This window comes from Lissotriton vulgaris, chromosome 8, assembly GCF_964263255.1.
Source record: "Lissotriton vulgaris chromosome 8, aLisVul1.2, whole genome shotgun sequence".
Classification (NCBI taxonomy): domain Eukaryota; kingdom Metazoa; phylum Chordata; class Amphibia; order Caudata; family Salamandridae; genus Lissotriton; species Lissotriton vulgaris.
The window spans coordinates 1,537,146,087-1,537,172,540 of record NC_141696.1 but is presented as its reverse complement, the minus strand read 5'-3'; the positions used below and the strand labels follow the sequence as shown (position 1 = coordinate 1,537,172,540).

General features: G+C 47.3%; 1 protein-coding gene across 1 annotated transcript in view; it reads right to left on the bottom strand.

The window, feature by feature from the left end:
• Positions 1-26,454, bottom strand: part of LOC147700311 (uncharacterized) — a 382,768-nt gene that overhangs the window by 75,328 nt on the left and 280,986 nt on the right. Inside the window, 3 exon segments of the mRNA XM_086936303.1 lie at positions 20,142-20,147; positions 25,161-25,715; positions 25,718-26,118. Of these exon segments, the coding sequence (XP_086792429.1) occupies positions 20,142-20,147; positions 25,161-25,715; positions 25,718-26,118 (962 nt within the window).

Here is a 26,454-nt window from a genome sequence, read left to right as displayed (position 1 = left end):
TGACATTGCACTACCCTGTGTTTCAGAGGAGGATAGATTGGCCCTAGAGGCTCCTATTACAGTGGATGAGATCGCTCTTGCCATCAGGTCCTTGCGATCGGGTAAAGCGAAGGGACCCAATGGTTTGCCTATCGAGCTCTATAAACTTCGACCAGACAAAATGGCTGCTCACTTGCGGACAATGTTTCTGGATGCATTTGAGGCGGGCGTCCTTCCGTCTGAACAGCGCTTGGCTACCATAGTGGTCATTTACAAGGAAGGCAAGCCTCGTGACGTTGCACCTCTTATCGCCCCATCTCATTGCTCAATGCCGAGCCCAAAATTCTGGCCAAAGTCCTGGTTTCATACCCCATCGAAACACAGCTCTTAATCTTCGCAGACTCCACAGTGTTCTCGCGAGAGCTGGAACTCTCACTGAGCCTGCAGTGGTGGCCTCCCTGGATGCTACAATGGCCTTCGACACCATAGAGTGGCCATATTTGTGGGCGGCCCTTTCCAAGTTCGGCTTCGGCCCTAGTTTCATTGCATGGGTGCGGCTCCTATACGAACAACCGTTAGCCCAAGTCGTGGTGAATGGCAGAGGCTCCGATTCGTTTCCATTGGGACGTGGCACTCGTCAGGGGTGCCCGCTCTCCCCACTTCTTTTTGCATTGGCACTGGAACCCCTCGCAGCGTGGCTTCGATGAGAGCCCTCGATTAAAGGGATCCGGTGGTCACCGGATCTGGAGGATCGCGTCTCGCTTTACGCGGACGATATCCTTCTCTATTTCACCTCACCCCAGAAGTCTTTAAACGTGCTCTTTGACGTTCTCACTTCCTTTGGTAAGAACTCCGGGCTTGTTATCAACTGGACCAAGTCATGTGTCTATGTTATAGCGGGGGAATTGCCTCCGCTGCCCCGCATGTTTCCTATCCAGGTGGTAGAAGATGGTTTTAAATATTTGGGGATTTTTATTTCCATGGACTCCTCGGTGCGATACGATTGTAATCTTTACGCTCCCCTTCGTCGCCTCAAGCAGGATGTGCGGCGGTGGCGTGAATTGCCCTTGTCTCCATTGGGACGAGCGGCACTTTTTAAAATGATGTCGCTCCCCAGGTTCCTATATGCCTTGCAGAACTTTTTTGATCCTGTCCCCGCTCGCTATTTCCGTGAGATTGAAGGCCTACAGAGGCAATTGATTTGGGACGGACGTGCCCGTATTGCCTTATCAAAACATACGCTCCCCTGGTATGATGGCGGTATTGCTCTGCCCGACATCAGACGGTATTACTGGGCCTCACACTTAAGTGCAATTAACCATGTGACGTATTCTCCGGAACCTGCTCCCGCTTTCGCCCTGGATAAATTCCTGTTGCCAGGCGGCAACTTCAATAGAGCTTTATACTCGAAGTCACCGCTCCGTCTCTTGACCGGTCCTACGAAATGTGCTGTGCGTGCTTGGAAGGATGCGAATGAGGCTACACTTTGGGGCGGCAGATTGACGCGTATGACCCCGCTGTATGATTCTGAACGGCTGGGTAACCTGTGGCGGACGAAAGGGTTGGTGGATGGGATATGATTGGGATTAGCAAGGTGGAGGATCTCTGGGCCAGAGGAACAGTGAAATCCTTTGAGGCCCTAAAGATAGAATATCAATTGGATGATAAGGAGTATTTTCGATATCTTCAGGTGCGGCGTGCCCTATCCTCCGCCTTTCCCCCTGGGACTGACATCCCCCAATCGTCTCCGTTGGAAGATCGTATTCTTGATGGCCATGTCCCGGACAGTACGATCTCCTTAATTTATAAAAAGCTTATTAACAACAGGGCTAACCTGCTGGAGAAGCTTCGTGCCTCCTGGGTGGCGGATGGGCCCGAACTGGATGACGAAGACTGGCACATGGCTATTTCTTCCCCTAAGGAGGTGGCTATTCCCGCTCGGCTCCGTTTTGTGCAACTAAAGATCCTCCATCGCGTATATGTGACTGGTATGCATCTGGTACGAATGGGGCTTGCGACAGATGGATTATGTAGACGTGGCTGTGGTATGAATGGTACTTTTCTTCATATTTTGTGGGAATGCCCGGTTATCTCTGCTTTCTGGTCTAGGATCCACGATGTGATGGGGCGTGTTACTCGGGTCCCCCTCCTTCCCGAGGCAAGGCGCTGCTTGCTTAATGTGTGGGAGCCTACGGACTGTACGGCTGCTCAGACTTTCTGGATCACCCTGGGCAACATGGTTGCCAAAAGGGACATAGCACAGCTTTGGGGCTCCAACAGACCGCCTGGACTCAATGCCTGGAAAGATAACATGGATTGGTGCATGTTTCGGGAGAAGACGGTGTATGAGGCTCGGGGTCGTCCTAGGAAGTGGAATAGAATCTGGGCGCAATGGAATGAATACCGGGGTGACATTTGTACCCCACCACTTGATTATGCCAAGGCCATTCCCTCCTCCCCATAGTTTACGTTCCTTTCATTATCTTCCATTCTTCACTCCCTTCATCGTTGTATATTGTTTCCCGCTTCTCCTCCCCTCCTGTGAACTTGCTATTGCTCTACCATGTGTTTGTTCTTCTGTTTGTTTAACTTCGACAAAATCACAAAATTGAACCTTCGATATCCTCTAATTGTTTCCTTATGCACTACACCATAATGAAGCACGAAGCGGCCTTCCCCGCAGCATGATGTGTTATACTTTTTGACCGATTGTCATAGCGGCCGGCCCAAAAGGGTTGTAGGCAGACGCTGTGTACTGTGCATTTGATAAATAAAGGTTTTCAACAAAAAAAAACTGAGTGTTGGTTGCCATTGATCTCCCGGCTATAAAGCTGGTTTGATCCCTATGAATTAATTCTTGAGCGGCACGTAAACACTACGCCTATACCTTCATTAAAATTTTGTAGTCAGAGTTCAGCAGACTAATGGGCCTATATGAATTCACATCTTCCGAGTTTTTATGCTTTTTTACAAAAGAGACAATTATTGCTTCTTTAAAAACCTCTGGGACATCACCGCCTTTTTAAATAAAATTAAATACATTTTTCAATGGGGTAGCAAGTTCTTGTAAAAATACTTTGTAAAAATCGATAGGGAAGCCGTCCTGCCCACAAGCTTTTGCCCCAGCTGTAGATTTGATGGCTGCTAAAATCTCTATAGCTTCTATTTACCTTCCTAATTCACCTATCTGATTATCTGATATTTTGGGGACATTCATATTAGTAAAATATTCCTGAATTTGCTCATCTTCCACTACATACTCAGTAGAGTATATTTGGCGGAAGTGGTCCAAATTTTTTTTTGAAATATTACCGCTATTGGCTATTACTTGTCCAGTCAGAGGGTCCATAATTTTAGTTTTTATAGATGATCTTGTTTTTTCTTTGTGGAATTTGCCAGGAATTTACCAATTAACTGGCTTTCTTCATAGACCCTCTGTTCAAAGATACGCGAATTGCAAACCTCTTCTAAAATAAATAAGTCCCTCAGCATTGCACTTGCCTATTCATATCGATTTAGAAGAAGCTGAAGTTGGAGAGCATACTCTTGATCCACTTCGATTTGCAGCTGAGCTATCTTAGTCCTCCTGGTACTGGACTGCCGTATAGGCTTTATTATCTGTCCGCGGGCTGCAGCCTTAAACCCACCCTACACAGAGAAAGTGGAAGCCGTACTCTCAATAATCAGAAAATATTCTAAAATCCACTTTCTGAATCCCTGGACCCAAATCTTCATTTTGCAATAGGAGACGATCCAGGTGCCACCTGGGATGTTCCCTACCTCTTCCCCCAAGCACCAAGTCTATCCCAACATAGGCATGATCTGAAAACGGGTTACAGCCTATACATGCATCTCGAATCCGTAGGGATCTGGAAGTGATAAAATCATCTATTTGAGATGCTGTCCGAATCCGGTGTGAGTAGCAGGTGTAGAATTCTTTATCTAGATTGGCTTCCCGCCATGGGTCCACCAATTGATATTCTTGTAAAATAGTCCCCATTAGTTTTTTTGTATTTGGTTTTAGTTGTTTTTTATTTGAGGTATCTTTCTTAATATCCTGGATATAATTGAAACCCCCACCAATTACCACCTGCCCGGGGGATCCTAGCAATAAATCATTAATCTGAATCAAGGGTAAAATATAATCTAAGACAGGACCATAATAATTAATAAAATTTAACGTTTCCCCCTGTAGCTTGGCCACTACCCATATCCATCTCCCTTGTATATCCCTACTTACTTGTAGAAATTCCCAGGGAAGTTTACTAGAAAAATAAATTGCTACCCCTCTAACCGCAGAGCCTGAAGATGCGAAAAAAGCTTTAGAAAAAATCTTAGGTAAAAACAGGTTAGGAGAATTAGATTTCAAGTGTGTCTCCTGTAAGAACAAGACTTGGGGATTTAATGAAGATAACCATCTAATGAGAGCGCCATATTTCCTTTTGTTTAATAATCCATTAGTATAGACTGACAGGATCTTACATTTACTGGTCTCCATAATTAACCCTTACTTGTGCATTACCTATACTTTCCGAACCCTTTGCTCCTACTTTTTCCTGCTGTGCCCCACTTCCCACCCAAAAAAAGGATACCCACCCCTTGAAATGTGAAAAAAACCCTACCACCCACGCTACCCACATTTCACCCCTCCCATCAAACTTCCTGGGTGTCATGAAATTAGACTCTGTAACCCTACAAACCCCTGGCCCCCCAGCAATCCTAAAAAAATAATAATAATTCCCTTTTTGATTCGCCAATGGCAGTAATTACTCTTAATTACAATCAACAATTGCCCGTACATCAAAACATTTCCTTATCATCCCAACTTGTATCTCTGGGAAGGGCACCCTTAATCAGTTGGCTGGGAGGCATGCCCTACTTATACTTATCCTTGTCGTTGGTAGATCTACCTTGTACGAATATTCAGGTGGTAGACCCTACCGAGATCTCTTTCAATAAGGCTTCTGCTTCTTCTAAATCTGAAAACATGAAGAACTTCCCTTTTACTAAAACTCTGTTTCGATTGCTGTGCAATTGATGCTTGAGCACCGTGAGCTTTAAATAGATGGAGAATTTTAACAAATTATTTTCTCCTCCTCGCTGCTGCGGCTGTCATGTCAGAAAAAATGCAACATTTATTGGTCTCAGTCACAGGAAACTGTCTCTGCTGGATCACTCTTGTCAGGATTCTTTCCTTAATCCGGAAGTTCGCGAAATTCAACAAGATAGTTCTAGGAATAGTGGAATTGGGGAAGCGTTGCGCAGGAACTCGATGGGCTCTTGTGATAGTGAGGTCGCCCTCAAACTCAGGCAGAACATTGTGTTTAATAAAAGAGTTCACCCATTGGAGGGGTTGAGAAACTTCTAGGCCTTCAGGAACTACGACAATTCGTAGATCTACGAGAATGATTTTCGAGTTCCTCCAATTTGTTCTCGAGAAAAGTTTTCTTTTTTGCCGCCTCCTTTACCTCTCCCATTTCCATATTCATTTGATCCTCTAATATGGAGATTCTGGCTTTGGCCTCCTGTAATCCAATAGGGATTCCAGACAATGTTTCTTCAATTTTCCCCAATCTTAAATGAAGGACAGCGATCTCCATTTGCTGCGCTTTTTTCATTTCGCGTATCTCTTCTAGGATCAGATTCAGCACATCTCTGATGTCTAGCTGATACATCCCCTTAGTCTCTTTGTTTTGGCAGGAATTATTTAACAAGGCATCAGTGTCACTACATGTATTTTCCACCATTGGATCTACCGACACCATAGAGCCCCTGACGGTAATAGTGCTTGTCCTGGAGTTCCTTGTTGTGGTTGAGACTGTAAAGGGGGGTGAAGTAGCATCAGGTTCTTAGGAGTCTCAATCATGGTCTTATTGCTTCTATCAGCTGAATCTTGCACCTGAGAGGGATTTAATCTAGATAGTCTGTTTTCCACCACGTTCAATGCGGTTAAAGGTACGAGGGGTGCTGACAAAACTGGAACTTGAGCTTGTACATGAGTCTGGTCCTGCAGATGGTCTGTATAGTCTGTTACGGGGATTTGTTGCGTTATGGACCGGTCGCTGGGAGCTGTTAATCCTGATAAGGAAGCCAGTCCTATATTCAGTGGTGGCCCGTTGGGTGACTTGGAGGCTGAGCCCTGGGTGAGAGAGGAGGATTGTGGGTGTGCAGGTTGTGGGGTAGTTTTCTTTATGAACAATGGGAATTCCTTTATTTCTTTTACATTTCTTGCTGGGCCATCCTGAATTCTACTTATTGATGTCACAGCGGCTTCCAATAATTCTGAAGTAGTCCTCGCCTGGTCGGCCCCTGAATTCACATCCAACTGCCGGTCGCCATGTGAGGGAACAGCGGTAGGGGGGAGCTCATCTTCTGAACTCTCCAGGGTGGTGTCAAAGCCTGAGGGAGTAGAGTTGTTGCCCTTATCTTTGTCCTCTGCAGCCCGAAGTGCAGCTTTCTTTGCCAAGGCTTGGCGTTTTTTTTTTTACTCTAAGGCGGGCTGCAGTGTCCGCTTTACTGGGTTTACTGACAGTGTTTGCATCCTTCTGTGGTTTACCCATTTCTCTCCTTTGTTGTTCCCTTTTTTTATATCTATTGTGAGTCCTTATATTTCTGCCCCCCCGTATCCTCCTTCCTTCCAATTTCACTCTCTGTTCAAGTTGGACACACAAATGCTTTTCCATTCGTGCTGTGCGTGTCCTGCCAAATCCAGCTCAATCCCTCCTCGCCTCGCCTCACCTCACCTCCTCACCTCTTCACCTCCCTTGCCCCTTCCAACGTCCTCTAAGGTCCCGGATTCCTTCTCACTTTTGCTCTACTACTGCGTGTTTCAAATCCTTTTTCCTGGCGTCTCTGCCGCTGCTGCTGTCACCTTACTGAATCGGCTCCCAAAGGAGCGAGGCAAATGGGCTCAGCTCGGCTCAGCTCAATTCACTCCTCCAAGCAGGCGCGCTCCCCAGTCCGGTCATGCCAACTGCGCCACTCCGCCAGGCATGCCAGAAACCATCCGAACTGCCTCACCGTTACCACGAGAGCTGCCCAAGGTCACTGCTTGCTCCACTGCTCCGTATCAGCATTCACCTACTACCTTTTCTGGCATGAACCCCAAGCATCAGCTTCTCCGGGGACTGCACGCCACCTTCATCCAACAGGTACATGCCGCCATTACTGGGGATGGGATCGAGGGTCACATACGGCTACACGGAGGCGTGGTACTCCGTAGCCCACATTCCAACCTTTTTTCAGGGGTGTAAAAATGTTTTAAAAAACTTGACATTGAAAATAAAAGTGGATAATTTGCAACGTGAAATAAAAATTACATATAAACTTTTTTAAGAGAACAGATTTTATTTATTTACAAAATTGTATATAAATGTTTGTTTTGAAATTACATATATGTTTACAAATGTTAACTTATACAATAACGTTTGAAAACATAATTGAAATAAGAAAAATGTGTTACGTCTATCGAAAATGTAATTGATATTACCTACTAATTTTGTATTATATTTCTAAACACCAACAATATTTAATAAAATAAACTATTTCTACTACATAGAAATACAATTAAAATAAAGAATTTCAAACTAACGTATACAATAAAATTAGGACACTCCGACATAACCCATTTTTGAAAAAGTGTTAGACACTAAAAATGCGACATTTACTATTCTAACTGCAATCTAACCATATTGGGGAAGGGGTTGGAGACTAAGTGGGTGACATTTATGGCCCGATTACAATGTCGGTAGGAGTTGCCTCGGACCGACACTGTTGCGGGCTCGGGACCACCTGACCTCCAGTCCCGACACTGCAATTACAATGAGACAGCACATGGTGTAGTTACAGACTCCAAGCTTCCATTTCTCTATGGGAGCTTGTGCTGCGACCGTAAATCTAAACCGGCCATAGCACAAATTCCCATAGAGAAACAGAAGATTCTGTTAATCCCTGCACCGCGGAATGACCGCCCGGTTTCAGTTTAGACTGCCTGCATTGTGATGCGGCGGTCAAAACTGAAACCTCAATGAGCCTCATCGTAATCGGGCACTTTGCATTCCCTCTCCAGTGTAACCATAATGGGGGAAGGTGTTGTACACCAAATGAGAGACATTTACTATTAACACTTGTATCTAAGGCTATTTGAAGATGTTAGACTCTACATAAATATTATTTGAAGATGCTAGACTCTAAATAAATATTATATAAACAATCAATACTCCATACTCACACACAATTGCTTAACTGTATAATACAATATTATTAAATCTTAAAACGAACTATCCAAAACTAAAGACCTATAAAGACGTATTTAAACATCAAAATATTAAAAACATTTTATAAAAAATATGAATAAATATAAATGTTTTAAAAACTACTAATATTCCTAAATTGTATACCATAAAAAAGGAAATATCTAGCCTAAATAATAAAAAAACATTTTTTATTGTAAACAATAAAAAAGATTATGTGAATACAATTATAAGTTTAAAACAAAATAACTATAAAAATGTATTATGGAGAAATATTTGAGAAAAAATGAAATTTTAAAGAATTTACCAAAAATATCTTCTGTAAATTTCACATTCTGAAAACACATTTTTCAATATTTGTATTTTGGAAATATTTTTAAAATGTACACTTTTAATAGAACAAAAGTTTAGTTAAATGTTATAGAAAATAATCGGTTTATATTCAATACCATTAATAAATATTTACATTGTTTTATTTATATTGTATTTAAGATTACATTTGAATATATTCCAAAACAAATTACATTTGGAAACTTCTATAAAATGTAATTTCTAATTATTTTACTTCATTACAAAACATTTTAAATATTTGTATTTTGTAAATTATTTTAGTAACTTAATACCGTTAATATATTTTATTTAATATTACAAATAAATGAATTTAAAACAAAAAAATAAATAAATTATAAAATTGTAAAACATTAATTTGGATAAAACTTTTACAAGTCTTCCCATCCTTATCCCCTAAAAACCCAATATTCCACTACTAAAGAAAAGTCTAAAACTATTATTTATAAACATCAATACAACTAAAATAACAAATGTTAAAGATTTTGTAACTAATAAACTATCTGACTAAAAACACAAATAAATAAACACAATTAAACACTACACCAAAATATATAGAAAATTAAGACTTACAAACAGTATTACATACAATATTTTCTACATCAATATTAAAAAGAACACTAAAAACGATATTTTTACCTTTGATATTTCCAACGTATTCTGCAATCCAGATATTCTGGATACAATATTTTGTATCACATTTTTTCCCCTGATATTTAGTCCAAATACTGCAAACTCAGTATTCCCCCACCGTCTTAAATAAAGATGAAGGGGCAAAGGTTTTACCTGGACCTTCTATGTTCATTAACTCACACATTACATGTTGCATCATCAATAGCACTATCAGTGGTGCAACCTCAGAGATACAGACATGCACATTTGTTCAGTATAGTTCTAAGATTATTTCAGATGTAACCTGTCCATGCATCGAGAGCCAACAGCAAAGGGCTACTGGCTGAGAGCAGAGCCTTTCCAGACTATGTTACCGGAATATAAATTCCACTATTACAGTACATGGGAGCATGCAATTACTATAATAAAGCCTGCTTCTAATTTCTTTATTACAGTTGAGCTGTGACATATCTAGCCACCTGTAAACTGTAAAAAAAAATGCCGTAGCTGCTCAACTGTAATTATTACAGCTGATTTGTGATGGATTAATGCCTGCAGCCAGTATCCAACCAAGATGGTAGGCATGTCACAGAGCATATTTACAGTTCAGATGGGGGGCGCCAAAGATCAAGATGGCCACCCCCAAGTGACCAACACACGTGAGTGAACATCAGGCAGTTATACAGGTGGTGTTGGTGATGGTAGCTACTAGATGTACAGTAGATTTATAATGAGTCGTAGGTGGGACATATTGTAATATGCAATTTGATTTGTTCCTCTAGATCACACTTAAAATATCCAGCACACGTGAGTGACCTTCAGTTATATCTCACATGTGGTGTTGGTGATGGTAGATAGTAACTTGATAGATGCCCATTAGATATTTATGCTGGTTTTTTGTACCTTGTCCCACAGATGGCTGATTGGTTGGTCTATCTAGTGTAGTGTGATTCAGTTGACAATAGAAATTTGTAAGTATATATCTTGGTACTAGTGGTGATTATTATGTGAACTTAGATGATTTTATCTATGGTTTGTTCAGTGTTGTATAGATTATTATTGTCCTTCTAGTGTGAGCACACTGTACAGTCTTTTCTTTGTGTCACAGGTTTTGTAACACTGACATTATGTATTGTTGTCTTTGTATATTAGATGTTATTGTGCAACTATTTGTCCTGAAGATGGTCCCAAGGATTTGTGCCACCAGGGACCGAAACATCGACGTATGAACACCGTTTTTGCTCTAATCATTTAATTTGGTTTTGTTCACTTATTGAAGACATGCAATGAACTCTTGAACATGGTTATTTGTAAAACCCGAGGGGCGTGGCTTGGACGCCGATGGCGATGGTCGCCTAAGAGCTCGGCTCCGGGACTGAGCCCACATTGATCCTGCAGATCGGAGTCCGCGGGGCGCCTCGAACCCCGCAAACCGATGAGTGGACCGGTGGGGACCTGCTGGGACGCCCGGTGATACTTGAAAACCGGTGGTTCCGACGAAAAACCGAAGTTCAGGGGTTCGCGGAGTGAGACCCAAGATGGCGCTTGGACCTCCCTGATTTCTTAGCCGGGACCCTGGACCTGTGGGAGCGTAGCTGGGCACGGAGCATCCGCCCTACATCCCTTCACCCAGTGGAATATTAATCTGGAGGTCAACTGGGAAGGGTCTTAACACGGACGGCTGGTTGAATTCTGGTCGGATCCAGGACATGGACGGTTGGCGACCCAGCTTATGAGAACGTCCCCGTAAGCCGCTCTCGGCTACCCCCACCGAGTGGCTGAATTTGATGGGCGGCACAGTGCCCTGGCGCCGTAGAGTCTCAAGTGATATTGGTGACACTCACTCTGGATCCTCTCTGGCCTGGCGGGCCTCCCCGACCTGGCGCCAGTCGTCCCCGCCTCCTCCTCATTGGCCTCCGACGACACAGCGGTGGCACGGCCCGAGGTCTGGGAAGAGCAGCGGGCCCTGGAGACGACGATCGGCGGCCCCCATCACGACAACTGCGTGCCAGGGGCGACTTGGACGACGCCAACACTCGGCGGTACCTTTGACGAACTTTCCTCCACGGGGCTTCACCTCCATGGGAAAACCGAAAGGGCCCAAGGGGGCTACTCCAGCCGCCTCGGATACGGAGGCGCCGGACAAGGATGACGAGGAGACCCGGAGAGATCTGGTGGTCCCCATCTGCAGCAACAATTTGACCGGGTCCTGGAGGCGATCGCAACCACGCGCTCGGCCTTACAGCAAGACATCGCCCAGGTCGCGACGAGCTTGGGTCTTCTCAGGGCGGACCACGGTAAGCTCTCGGATAGGGTCAAGGAGGTGGAGAGCTCAGTGAAGGTCTTGGAGCCGGCACAGAGGACCCTGGCCGCGACGGTGAAGGACGCCCTGTCCCGGATTGAGGCCCTGGAGAGACGGGCGGAGGATGCCGAAGGACGCAATAGACGAAACAATATTCGGGTGGTGGGCCTGCCAGAAAAGATTGAAGATGGCGATATGGTGGCCTACTTGGAAGCGTGGCTCCGGGACACAATAGCCCCAGAGGGCCTGTCCTCCTTCTACACCCTGGAGCGGGCGCACAGAGTGCTGGCAAAGCCACCGCAACAGGGCCGCGCCCCGCGACCGGTGGTGGCGCGTTTGTTACACTTTCGGGACAGAGACCTCATCCTCAATGCCGCCAGACACAACGGGCCTTATCAGGTGGACAATAGCCAGGTGAACATTTTCCCGGATTACACATATGAGACCCAGCGCAAACGGGCTTCCTTTTTGGCGATCAAGCGCGAACTTCGGAGCGAGGGCATCCAATACTCGCTCCTCTTTCCCGCACGGCTCCGCATTATCGTAGACGACAAAACCCAGTTCTTCGATACCCCGGAGGACGTTTGCAACTGGCTTGAACTCTATAGAGCTGGTAAGGATGGTTTTGGCTCGTCGTCCCAACTGGCTGTGGAACCTGGGCAACAACGCCGCTCCAAAAGACTTCGCAGCCGCCGCGGCAAGTCGGGCAGGCCTTCCGATGTGGAGACATTGGCGGAGCGGAGGGGAGTGCTGGAGATGGTGTCTACTCTATCTGGTTCGCAAGGTGGCCCCATTATCGAGGAATCGGGACTTGGAGACGAAGGGGCCCGGACGGACACGGAAGAGTCGGAGACCGATAGTGTCCACTTGCCGGTGGTTACTCCGGGCTCGGCTGAGAGCATGCTGGATGGACAGGGGTGACGGGGTGAGCTACTTCCATTTGGGTGGGGGTATGCGACGGGGGTGGTGAGGGTCGGCGAGTGATTTTAGGCCCTGGTGGAGGGGGGACCCTGGCTGGGCTGTAGCGGTTGGCTCTGGGTTCAACGTAATCTCGGTAGTCCGAGACTCGAGGGCCCATTACCGGCGCCCAGCCCGCACCCTGCCCTTAAGGCCTTCCTGCGGTGGCGACCGCAGGATTAGTCGGGGATTGTGTGATTGTTGGATGTATGGTTTGGATGGGAACTAGATGGCATTATTTGGGTCCTGTTCTGGGGAGGGTGGGAAAGGGTTAGTTTCGACTGGGAGTTGTTGTTTCTTTGTTGGGGAAAATGGCCGCCATCAGTGTTACATTGACTGTCGCTAGTTTTTGGTTAGGGCCTGGGTGGGGAGGCCCGGAACGGACAATATGGGACAATGGTTGATATTGCTAATGTGAAATGCATCACGTGGAATGTACGAGGGCTTCACACTATGTCTAGAGGACACAAGGTACACGCTTATCTAGTGTGTAGAGGGGTGCAGATAGCGCTGCTCCAGGAGACTCATCTTAACAAGGCGGAAGGGGCGGCGCTCCAGCGTAGATGGAGGGGGCAGGTCTTCTATACCACGTACTCAGCATACGCAAGAGGGGCACTGGTTTGGGTCAGGGCTGGGGTTCCCTTTCAGGTTACTAAGTCACTGGTGGACCCGGAGGGTCGTTATGTGGCTCTCTCGGGCACTCTAGGGGGCAGGGACTTGAACATTTGCTGCATTTATGCGCCTAATGTGGACCAGCTTGCCTTCCTCTCCGGGTTATCGGGTTCGTTGGCCCATTTCCTCTCGGGAACCCTCCTCCTCGGTGGCGATTTCAACTCGGTAGTGGACGTAGAGGCCGACTGCTCGCACCCCCCCCTCCCGGACTCCCCGGTCCGTCGGGTGGCGAAGGGGCGGAAGGAATGGCAGGCTCACGGATGTTTGGAGGGCACAGCACCCGGATACTCGGGACTACTCCTTTTTTTCTAGCTTGCATGAGTTGCACGTGCGGCTGGATGGGTTTCTGGGATCGGCGGAGGTGGTTTCTGCTGCGGTCCGTTCCGAGTATTTAGCCAGGACCATATCGGACCACAACCCCCTCCTGCTGGACCTTCGTTGGTTTCCCGGGGTCCCGGCTGTGCCCACCTGGAAAATGCGCCCGGAGATCCTAGAGGATACAGTTTTTAAGGCGGACTTGGGGGACAGAATCTCGGAGTACTTCGCGTCCAACGGGGGTACTGCGGGATCGAGAGCGTTGGAGTGGGACGCCTTTAAGGTGGTGGTCAGAGGCTATTGCATTTCTAAAAAAGTGGGCATGCGGCGAGTCATCCTTGATGTCCTTGCTACGGCTGATCGGAAGCTCCGCGAGATGGAACTCCGCCGCCCCGGTCATCCAGAGCTCCAGGAGCGCACGGCGGCGGCGAGGGAGTCGGTAGCGGTGGCGGTTGAACGGCTGCGCTGCTTTGACTATAAGGCCTATACCACTAGGTCGCTTGCAGAGGGGGATAGGTCGAGCGCGTTGCTGGCGTGGCTGGCCAAACCTACGGCCAGGCACGTTTGACGACGTCCATGCACACGGCGGAGGGTGCAGTAGTGCACACTCAGCCGGAGATTTTGAGCTGCTTCCGGCGCTACTATGAACAATTGTACCGCGGTGGCTCTGCCAGGGACCCCGACCTGATTGGAGAATACCTGCAACCCCTAGAGCTACCAACGCTGGAGCCAGACGTGGCGAAGGCGCTGGGCTCCGACATTGAACTGGGTGAGATTCGCAGCGCCATAAAAGGGATGGCTAGGAACAAGACCCCTGGCCTGGACGGCCTCCCGATTGAATTTTACTCCGCTTACGTTGACCTCTTGGCGCCTCGGCTACTAGTGGTGTACAGAGAGGCGAAGCGGTTGGGTCGCCTCCCCGGCTCGATGTGTGAGGCTTTGGTGGTTCCCCTCCTTAAACCTGGGAGAGAATCGGCTGACCCGGCGTCCTACCGACCCTTATCAATGCTGACGGTCGATTATAAGATCCTGAGCAGCATATTGGCTTCGAGGCTGTTAGGGCACATGCGCTCATTGGTGCACGAGGACCAGGCGGGATTCATTCCCAAGCGGAACACCACCATGAACATTCGCAGGCTGTTTCGCTTACTGGGGGATCTGCATTCGGACGCCCCGTGCCCGGTGGTCCTTCCAGTAGACTTGGAAAAGGCCTTTGACAGCCTGGAATGGGACTACCTGCGCAGTGTCCTACTGCGATTCGGTCTGGGTGAGGGCTTTGTCAGGTGGACCACGGTATTATATGCCTCGGCGTCGGCCAGGGTGAGGGCGGGTCCACTGATCTCCTCACAGTATCCGGTGGAGAGAGGCACGAGACAGGGGTGCTCACTGTCCCCGCTGCTCTTCGCGCTAGCGGTGGAGCCCCTGGCGCTGCTGCTCCGGTCCGGAGTTTACTACAACGGCTTGCGGACGCCTTCTGGCTCGCACCATGTCTCCCTATATGCCGATGACCTGTTGCTCTTCCTCGAGAACCCGGTTGCTGCCTTGAGGGGAGCCGCGTCGGCGCTGACAGCTTTCGGAGAGGTCTCGGGCCTTCGGGTCAACTGGGCCAAAACTTGCCTGTTCCCGGTTCGCAGGGGAACGCCCAATCCAGACGTCAGTGAGGGGATTAGGTGGGAACCCGACTGTTTCAAGTACCTGGGAGTTTACATATACCACGACCCAATTGACCTCCTGGATGGGAATATAGCCCGTTGCACTCGCGCGGTAGCATGGACTTCTGGGCCACCTTGCCGCTCTCAGTGGCAGGGCGGATCGCCCTGTTGAAAATGGTGGCACTCCCCCGGCTGCTCTACTATTTTCGTGCTTTACCGATTTGGATCCTGCCGGCCACCTTTCGCTTATTGCGATCCATGGTAGTGGGATTCCTCTGGGGTTCGGGCCGCCGGAGAGTGGCTCTCAAGACCTTGATGAGGCCAAAAACTGAGGGTGGCCTGGCGGTACCGGACTTCGAAAAATACTATTTGGCGGCGCAGTTACAGACCTTCACCCAGGAGGTCGCGCGAGAGTTTCGCAGCCCGGAGACTGGGAGAGGTACGGGGATGCCTAGGCACATTATCTCCTTCATCACACTGCGACAACGTCTGGCCTTGCAGGACCTGACACTCGAGGAAAAGACCTTTCGTTTGTGTTGGAATCGAGCCCACGCCCGGGGACAGCTGAGGTTGCCTTATGCACCTGAGATACCACTGGGTATGTTGACGGCCCTCCCTCACGGGGGAGACTGGTCGCGCCTGGGGCTCTGGGAGGACGCGGGTTTACAGCTGGTGGGGGATCTCTACGAGGACGGGGCGTTATTGCCCTTCCGGGAGATCCTAGACCGCTTTGACGTTCCTCGGGGTGACTTCCTTTTGCACGCGGCTCTGGTCCGAGCGATACAGACGCACTGGAAAAGCGGGCTGGAGGAACCACCTACATCCCCGGTGTGCCAATACGTCATGATGTCCGCGGGGACGGTCAAGGCGGTCACATGCCTGTATAGCAGATTGATTGGCGAGGGGTTGCCCGCCCTCACCACTTTACGAACCCGATGGGAAGCAGACATAGGGAAGGAGATTCCGGAAACGACCTGGTCACAACTCATGAGGCGGGCCTGGAAGGGCACGCGCCATGCCCGCTTCCAACTGGTCCACTTCTACGTGCTCCACAGGGCCTATTTGACCCCGGTGAAGATCCAACAGTACTTTGCCGCGGACTCTGCAGAGTGCCCGAGATGCCGGGCGCCTGAGGCGGATCTCCTCCACATGCTCTGGTCTTGCCCGGCGCTGTCCTCCTATTGGCTTGGAGTAGGAGATACCCTGAATAGGGTGACGGGGAGATCCCTGTCACTCGAGGCGGCGGTGGGGCTCCTGCACTGGTTCCCACATACCCCCAAGAATAAAATCTCAAGCAAATTCATCGATCTGGGGCTTCTCCTCGCTAAACGTGAGGTAACCAGGAATTGGAAGGCAAGGTCCGGTCCAACAGAGGTTAGGTGGCGCGGCGAGCTGTTGAAATGGGCGGCGGGTGAGAGTACACTGCGATACCAACTGGCTAGGCGACAGCAGAACGAGAGAGCGCTAGAAGCGGCACTGGAATGGGAGACGTTAGTGCAAGCCCTCAGAGACGATTGTGATTCCAGCGATTCCGAGAGTGAAGATGCGACACGTCCCGAGTCCCGATAGATAACTTTATTTCAGATGTCTATTGACTACTCCGGGGTACTTCGCATAGGCCTACCTACATACACTACCACACACACACTGATGGCGGGGGTTGGGGGGGTACATGTAGAATCACTAGATTGTTGGGGAGGGTTTCTTTTACTTTAGTAGGTTGATTTAGAAAAGCAGACGAAGACCTTTAGATCGTCCAGACCAGCTTTGACCTTATACCGGATCCCCTTTGGTGTTCGCCGCCCGGCCCTCGGGTTGTGGGCTGAATGGCTGTGTACTCTTGTCGTTGGCCAGGGGAATGTTGACGAAACTCAATGTTTTTTTGTTTACGATTATTTGCTGGTCTGATATGTAATTTTCACTAATTCCTGCAATAAAAATATATTTAAAAAAAAAAAAAAATTGTTATTTGTAAAACCCATGTATAATGCGAAAGGTACTCCCCCTACCAATCAACATTGTTTGAAATAATTGGTCGTTTGTGTTGCCAGGAATGAATTGACAAAAATATATGTATTATTATAGAACTTGAAAAAATTTTGATAAACCGTTGTTATCATTTAAAGCTCCTGTGTCTATCATAAATTAAGTGTTCATGGATATGACACGATTGAATACTGAAGTTGTTGTATAAATGATTCCTTTAGGGACTTCTCTTTGAGATTGTTATTCACCCCCAAGTGAGGCTCCTGCCGTGCGGGACACCAATCCTACAAAATCCTGCCCTAAATGAGACTGGGGATGAGCAATTTTGCTCCCACGAGATGCTGAACGCATTACGCCACAGAGTTGGGTGAGCAAGGGAACACCGGGATTGCTGCAGACGAGATACGAGCTGGAGCCCTGCGGGCACTGATGCTGCAGTCCAGTGGGCAGCCGCGATGATGTTAAAAGGGAACTCCAGAGCTGTATCCTTCTAGAAGAGGCCACACAATGGGTCCTGGCGGGGCTCAGGAACATCGCAGCTGACCTTAAGGGGACCACCACTGTGCATCGCTTTCCCAGGACCAAGAGGCTGGTCTGCGTATGACGCCGAGCAGTGTGTGGAGGGAGAGGAAGGCCCGGAACCTGGGCCAGGGCAGGGTTGCGAATTGTTAGATGCTTGAAGGATACTTCATCCTGCACATAAAGAGGGCACATTCCACTCCAGTGTACACTCCAGCTGGTCACACATTGACTACGAGCTCCTCTCTCAAGGTCTTCTGCCTGGCTCATGAAAGCGAAGCATCTTCCGCACACATATTCCAGCCACTCCCTGGTACTGCTGCAAATAAGACCGCCAATATCGGTCTGCCCTTACCCGTCAAGGAGACTCTCTCCCATGACCTTATTAGACACATGTTTTAGAGAAGAATTAAAGCAAGAGATATGCAGTTCTTTACCTGGTAGTTGGACTCAGTTCCGAACCACTCTGTGGTCTGGGAGGCCTTTAAAGTAACAAATCCGGGTATTTGCATTGCAAAGGGAGGTGGCATTCTGCGTGACATCCGGGAGATGCTTCGGAGAATAGAACCAGATATTAAGATATCCGAGGCCAAAATTGCAATCCACCCAATGGGAAGATGGAAGCCAAACTCTGGGATTGGGTCTCCGAATATCGATCGGCAGCAGAGAGCAAATGCCTATTTTGCACTAAATACTTCCACGTGTGCCAATACGGTGAGGGCGTGTGGCTGGGAAGAGCTTAGGCTGGGGCTGTGCGCACTCCCAGGTTCTCCAATTATGTTTTAGAGGTGGAGGATCCTAATGGGTCCATACAGAGACACACCACGGCCAACCACATAGCCTTCTCCACTTACTACTACACACACAGGGACCAGCCGGCAGATGTGACCCATCTACCTGGAAGATATAGCTTTAGGTTGGCTTCGCTATACACACAGGGAGTTTCTCGTGGCAGACATAGAGAAAGAGGAAATATGGGCAGCCATTATGCAACTGCGATCTGGCAAGCCAGGGCCCGATGGCCTACCAGTGGATTTTTATAAATGCTACTCAGGAGCGCTAGTTCCTATCCTTAAAAGAGTTTACACAGAAGCAAATGCTATGAGAATCCTCCCACTCTCTATGAGTGAGGTATGATTATCGCGCTCCTTGAACTGGGAAAAACCACCACCAAATGCGAGGCCGATAGGCTGTTTTCCTTAATCAATTGCGATGCGAAAATACTGGTGAAAGTTTTGGCCAATTGACTCAGCCTGTCGATGGAGGGACTGGTCCTACCAGACCAAACTGGATTCGTGCCAGGACGAGCTACTTCCCCATACTTTGCACACCTTGTTCGCGCTGATACAGAATATTAACCCAGAGTTGGCTGCGGTGGCGGTCTTTTTAGATGCCACCAAAGCTTTTGAGTGTCTGTGGAGTAGGACTACTTGTTTACAGTACTACGGCCAATGGGATTTCCTCCCGCTTTATAGCCTGGGTATCCCTTCTGTATTGACAGCCACAGGCGACTGTGCAGATTAATGGTTGCTACTCCCGATCGATCGCCATCTCTCGTGGTACCAGGCAGGGGTGTCCTCTGTCACCTCTCCTTTTTGCGATGGCAGTTGAATCTCTGGCTGTAAAACTCCGGCAGTATTACCGGGAGTACGTGCAGCAATACTCTACTCGATATCTGCTAGTTTCGCTCTAGGCAGATGACATTACCCTCTACATTCGAGAACTTCAAATTAGTCTAAATCTTATCTTCTGGGAGTTTGTCCTTTGGGGAGGCCCTGAGGGGGGATAAGTCCCAGATGTTTCCTCTCACACCCAACACTTCTAGATTCCCACTTGATTACCCACTAACGTGGTGCGATCCAGAAATAAAATTTTCGGATGTTGAGGTCTCCCGTGATAGAGAAAAAATGCTATGGGTGAATTACGGCATTGTCATTGCCTCGAGCATGGCGTCTGAATCTCGCTGGATCTCTTTGCCCCCGTCATCGGCGGGACGAATCTCTTTAATCAAAATGGTTGTACTGCTGAAGCTATTATATTTATTCCTCAATATACCATACCCTACTGCATGCCATTTTTTCCGCATTTTACAGACACAGCTGACTAGCCTGGCCTGGGGTGGCAAGCAACCCATAGTGTGCTAGAATACACTCACCAAGCCCTTCGCAAGAAGGGTTTTTTAAGGCTCCTGACATGGAGCTATACGATCTGTGCGCCCAGGCCCATTTTGCGATGTATTGGTTATGGCCACGACATTCATGCCCCACTTAACGATAAAGCAGGGTTACATGGCTCCCATCTCCACTACTGCTTTTCTAGGAGCGAACCCCCCTGGTACAGAAAATTCTTTCTCAACTGTGGTATGCACTACTCTTGCGTGGCAATGGTTGGCAATAAAGCTAGGCAAACCCTTACTATACGCTCCACCGACGCCCCTCCCTTACCATCCCGACTCAGGTCACTCATGAGACTACCTGTCTTAACATGTTGCATAAAAGGAGTATAGCCACCTGGGAGGACCTCTATCATAAAGGGGTTATCAAAGACTGTAAGGTATTGCTGCAGGGCGAGACGTTTACACCGTTGAAGGGTTTCTATTAGGCTTAGACACAACGTTAAAGTAGTCACTCCTAACTTTCCCCAGGAGCTCCACACACACTACAGAATGTTACAGCAGGCTTTGGTACCAGCACATATGGTCTCTCTGCTATACCATAGTGCCCAGCATAGGCGCCCTAGAAGCCAGAACGGCTCACAAGCTGGCTGGGATTCGGAGCTGGACACACCACTCACAGATATGCAATGGGTCTATTGTAACCAAACTGGTGTGATAACAGCTAGTAACCGCCTGAGTATCATACATTTCAAATACATACATTGTGTTTAATATACTCTGGCGAGACACTGTAGATATATAATACAACCCAATGGCTGCTGCACCAAATTAAGAAGCGGAGGGGCAGACTTCCTGCATCTTGCATGGGATTGTGTGGTGGTACGAGACTATTCTTTGAAAGTCCTGTCGCACATGATAGACACACATATACACCTCACCCTGGTCATGGGGTCAGATATTAAATTGGTTTTAACATCCTTTTGCAATATAATGCTCATTGCTTCTTGGTCTATTTAATTCTGCACTATCACTTTTATTCATCATGTCTTTAACCATAGTATGAAGAAAACAGGATACCAAAGATTTAGGCTGTTGCTAGGAAAGGTGATGTGACAAAGAATTATATGGAATAAAATTTCCTTTGAAACCAAATAATAACTAGAAGAAAGCGTCCGGAAGCAGGGCGTGGGATGCAGTGGCCTGACAGAGGAGGCTGCTCAGAAGCCTTCAGCCTCAGGAGGAAACGGCACTAGGAGGAAGTCACCGGGGCTCCTGCGGTGCCTCCGCTCAGATGTCAGCACGCTCTAAGGTGGGGCTTCTCAGTGCTTCCTCAAAACATCAAAGCTGCTTGGTATAACAGTAAGGGGCAAAGGTTTGGCAGAAACCCAAAGACCCCTTCCAGGACACTCTGAGTGCGAGCAGCATACAGGAGAGATACTTGGCAGTGCCCGTGTGCAGACCAGCCCCAGGGGCTCAGCATCACTGCTACGAACAAAGGTTGGCACTGCCCTGAAACCACCACCCTGCATCCCATCCCCAGCCCTGACAGCCACAAATGCCCCAAATGCAGTGTGTGAGGACGACCCACAAAGGGTTGTGCGCCCTGCCATGAGTGATGTACCAAAACCGCTATCCCACAACCTCCCCCGTCCCCGGGGAATAGAAAGGAACCCTCCCCAATCCGTCCCAGGACGGTGCCCAGCAAAGCATGACTATACCTAGTGCGTAGGGGAGCGGCCCTGCCTGTACCCCACCCCGCGCCCTGCAGCTTAGACGCATGGGATTCACCAGGATGACCGAGGTCTGCACCGCCTCTGAGATGCTCTGCCGCTGCTCGGCACCCGTGCCCGGCTTGCTGAGGCGTTTGGTGAACTTCCTGACTTCACACATGGTGCTGGCCGGCAGGGCTGGGCGAGTCTGGTGCCACGGGGAGCTGGGGGCTCTCTGGCTCACGCTGCCTCCGTTGCTGTCTGCGCTTTGGCTCTGGCTGAGCAGGGGGCGGGAGGCAGAGGAGCTCCGGGTGGAGAGGGCGAGGTCACGAGGGAAGAAGCGCGCATCTCTCAGGCAGAGCCCGCAGAATGACCAGCACGGTGTGGGCAGCGGCATCCTCATAGCCAGCACGCTCAGAGTGTGCCCACAGCACTCAGGACAGGGACGGCTGCACACCGGATACCTGTGGCAGGGGGCATGTCCGAGCGGGAATCCAAGGCGCAGACTCCGCTGTGCCAGCCTAGCATCCCTGCCGCCATGCACAAGCTTCCTGTGGTTATTGGCACATAGGTAGAAAAAGAACGCACAGCCTAGACAGGAGACGAAACTGCACCACAAACCACAATACAATTAAATTAAAAAGCGCCTGACTTCCTGCTGGCGTAAAAGCTTTCTTATCTTCTTTATAGGGCCATCTGTTGGCCCCATAAAGAAGATAAGAAAGCTTTTACACCAGCAGGAAGTGAAGGAGCCCCGTCTGAAATGAACAAGGCTTAAAGAGAAAGAAATTAGTCATGCGACCTCTTCTCCAATGACTGGCCACCGTTTAGGAGGCCAGCCAATAGAGAAGAGGGGCGGGGCTTAACCCTCGCTACTGAAACTCACTCTAAAACATAAAATCTTGCGAGCTCGACTGCGCATGTACGCAGTACGCCACCCGAGACCTAAAAAGGCGGATACCCCAATGCAGATGACATTCTTTCAAGCCGACACTGTTCTGCATCCACATTCATTAACAGAGGAATTTTTTTTTTTTTTAATAGTGTTTATTGATTTTTTGCTTTTGTTTACACAGCCACTGAGGTAATGGGAGGTGCCTGACTCCGGACCACAGGTTTCACGGTTCGATCCCCGGCGCTGGTTAGCCAGCACCATGTGACTATGGGTAATTGCTCACACCCCTAGCGCCAGGACACCTCTCCGGAGGTAGCTGTGCGCTTTACAGATGCTGGCATTTTATTTATTTGATACATAACATTACATGACAACACAATTTGACAACTACTGCATTTGTCACAATTATAAAGCTGTTGAGGGGCGCCTTTATGGACTACTGCAGTACTATACAACACTACTAATATAATTTGTAACTTTTTTACATCTTTCATGTGCCAATTGAAATTGCTGGGCGGATCGATGGGGCTTATTACGTTATCATATTCACTTTAGTGTAAGTTAATAAGGTGTGAGCATTGGGTTTCGACCAATAATGGTTATGTGCGGGAAGGAATTAGGTGACTGTATGATGGCGTAGGTACATGTGTATAACTAGGCTGCGCATTCGTCCTGGTTAGTGAGTAGGGGGGTGAGATGGCAGGGGGAGGAAGGAGGACGAAGCAGAGTGGCGCTGCTATGATTGAGAACGACAGGAAAAGGAAGGCAACTACTTTTAAGTGTTAGATTGACCCTGTGAGGACCCCGAGACGAGTGTGGCACAGTGCAGTTTTAATTCAGGGGAATTGATTTAAGAGATTAGGATCAGTAACATCAAAATAACTCTGAAAATCCTGCACTCGTTTTTATAATCTCACCCGTTTAATAGTGCAGATGAAATAGATTTTCACTTGTTTTATTCTGATCATAACGATTCAAACTAAAGATTGTTGAATTTTGTATCATGTTAGCCATTTGAGAATGTTAAACCATCCATTGTGCCACAAAACTGTAGAACAAAAAGCACCAAACATAAGCATGCTGTTATGCTATGTTACGTTATGTTATGTAGATCTGTACGGTGCAGCTTATCAGCTGTGAGGTTATCCAGGCGCAGAAGCGTAGGTCTAAAGGTGCTCCTAGTTGAACATCAAGGTCTTCAGCTTCTTGCGGTAGTTGGGGAGTGTAGTAATGGTCCTGATAATTAGAGGGTGCTCACTCCACCCATTGGCTACAATGAAGCAGACCGCACAACCTCCTATCTTGCTTTTGCGGATGTAGGAAATTTGTTCGAAGGTGCAAGAAGTATAGCACAGATGTCTGGAGGGTTGAAAGAGATGGAGTCCATGAAGGTAGGGTGGTCCTGTGTTGTGAGGGGCATTGTAGACATGGATGAGAAGCTTGAATATGCAGGATTTCTGAATGGGTAGCCAATGCAGTTAAGCGAGGTAGGGGATGATGTGTGCACTTCTGGGGATGTCTAGGATGAGTCTAACGGCAGTGGTCTCGATTTTTAGTCTGTGCTTGAGTTGGCCAGAGATGCGGACGTATGGTGTATTGCCATTGTCTAGTCTACTGGTGATGAGCGCCTGGTTTACCGTGGGTCTAACGTGCGTGGGAAGCCATTTGAAGATTTTGCAAAGCATTATGAGAATGTGGCAGCAGGATGCGATCACAGCATTGACTTGTTTGTTCAGCAAGAGCTTATCAATGATGATGCAGAGGTTTGTGATGTGGTCGTGGGCATAGAACCCAGGTAGGATGGCCACTAGGAGGTCTCCTTATTTCCAAAGATCAGGATCTCTGTTTTATCCGTGGTGAGTCTGAGGTAGTTCTCTTAGCCTGAAGTAACTGATAAAGGCTATGATGTACACAGTAGTCCTCCTACAGTAACAAGGAAGGGACTGTATTGCAGGAAAAACATACGTCAGAAGGACCATTATAAGTAGGCTGTGCATCTGTATATTTACTCTCCTTCCCACAAAAGATACAACTTCTAGGTATTAGGAAGGTCAGTAATGGGATTTTAGTAATAAATGAAATAGTAAGCTTTGTTTAATTTGTGAATATATGTTGTTTTAAGTTTTCTTATGTTAATGAGATGGTGTAGCAGAGATATGTTTTCTGGATTACATTATTTTCACATAGAAAAGGCTCCATATCCGGTCAGAATGTTATGAATTGCTCAAATGATGATTTCACAGTGAAGCATTTTTTACCCATTGAAGATGATGATATTAAATCCACTATGGATATATGACTGAAATATTAAAAAAACTCCAGCATTGACTTTTTATTCTTCCGATTGTTTTTTCTTAAACTAACAGAAATCAGCAGCAAGGATATATTTATGGCAACATGTTGATTTTTTGCACCTCATAGGCCATTACAGGAAAGACAACTCTCTGAATGGCTTAATACATTCTGAGCTAGAATATTTTAAATCTGGCAGACATTAAATTGGTTCTAATATCTTTTGCATCATATTACTCACTGCTTTTTTGGTCTATTTAATTTCGTACTACAGATTTTGCTTTTATTCATCTTCATCATGTCTGTATTCTCTAGTGTTGGAGTAAGCATGGCTAGCATATTCATCTCATCTCACACGTAGTGCTGTAAAGGGACTCACTTCTCTTTGTGTCACTCTTCTCTGTGCCAGATGGGGATTTTGTAGAAAAGCTATTCTCACGTATAACACAGAAAACTGGCCACATCCTATATCCTAGATCGGACACTTGTGTAAAGCTTGTTCACTCTCGGTGTAGTAATTTGGCCTTGATCTCATGCTTTATTAGGTCCTGAATAAGGTTTTCCTTTTGAGTAAAGCTCTTCACACATATGGTGCATTGATGGGGTTTCAACCCTGTGTGGATTCTTTGATGTATTCGAAGATTTGACTTATGAGTAAAGCTTTTCTGACACTCTGTGCAGTGAAAGGGCCTCTCTCCTGTGTGTGTTCTTTGGGGGTCTAGAAGAGTTTGCTTGAGACTAAAGCTTTTCTCACACTTAGTGCAGTTAAATGGCCTCTCACCAGTGTGGATTCTTTGATGATATCGAAGATGTGACATGTAATTAAATCTTTTATCACACTCAGTGCAGTCAAAAGGCAGCTCTCCCTTGTGTATTCGTTGATGAACTAGAAGATATGCGTTTCTAGTAAATTTCTTCTCACATACAGCACCCTGAAAAAGCTTCACTCCTGAGTGGATTCTTTGATGTGTTCTAAGAATTGACTTTTTAATAAAGCTTTTTCCACACTCAGCACAGTGATAGGCCTTCACACCTGTGTGAATTTTTAGATGATCCAGAAGATCTGATCTTTCAGCATAGTTCTTCTTGCATTCACTGCATTGGTGGGGGGCTTCTCTCCGGAGTTTGTCCTTTGATGGTCTAAAAGATTTTGCTCTTGAGTAAATCTTTTATCACATTCTGTGCAGTGATACAGCCTGGTCTCTGTGTGGATTCTTCTGTGATTTAAAAGATGTTCCTTCCGAGTAAATCTTTTCTCACACACAATACAGTGAAAGGGCATCACTCCTATATGTAACATTTGATGCCTTGGTAGATTTGACATTTCAGAAAACCTCTTTTCACACTCACTGATAGTGTAAGGTCTTGACTCTGAAGGTGATTTCTCATGCACCACAAGAAGTGCCTTGTTAAAATTCTTCTCACACTTATTGAATGCAAAGCATCTCCCAGTCTTGTATTTTGTTAATGAGCATATCTGGGACTCTTTCTTGCAGGTCTCAGACTCAGACACTAGAGAGTGAAAAGAAAAGCAAAAAGTATATGCTGTAAATTATTACAAAGTAAAAACAGACAAAAGACTGAGGTTAGCTAGCAAAGAGAATTGCTGCCATTTAATATATTACCTGTAATAAAATTGTGCCTAAAATACTCACGTTGGCTTTGGAAGTAGTGCTGACCTGGCCATTTGTGACCTACTCTATGGCTTTCACCCAGTGGATCCAAAATTGTCTTGGGTGAATGGCATCCACATAGGAAGCTGTGTGCTTGACAAAATGGTCAATTGCTCCAGGTCATCTTCAGGTTATCGTTCTACTCATGATGGGACAGCCTGCACAAATTTGGTTT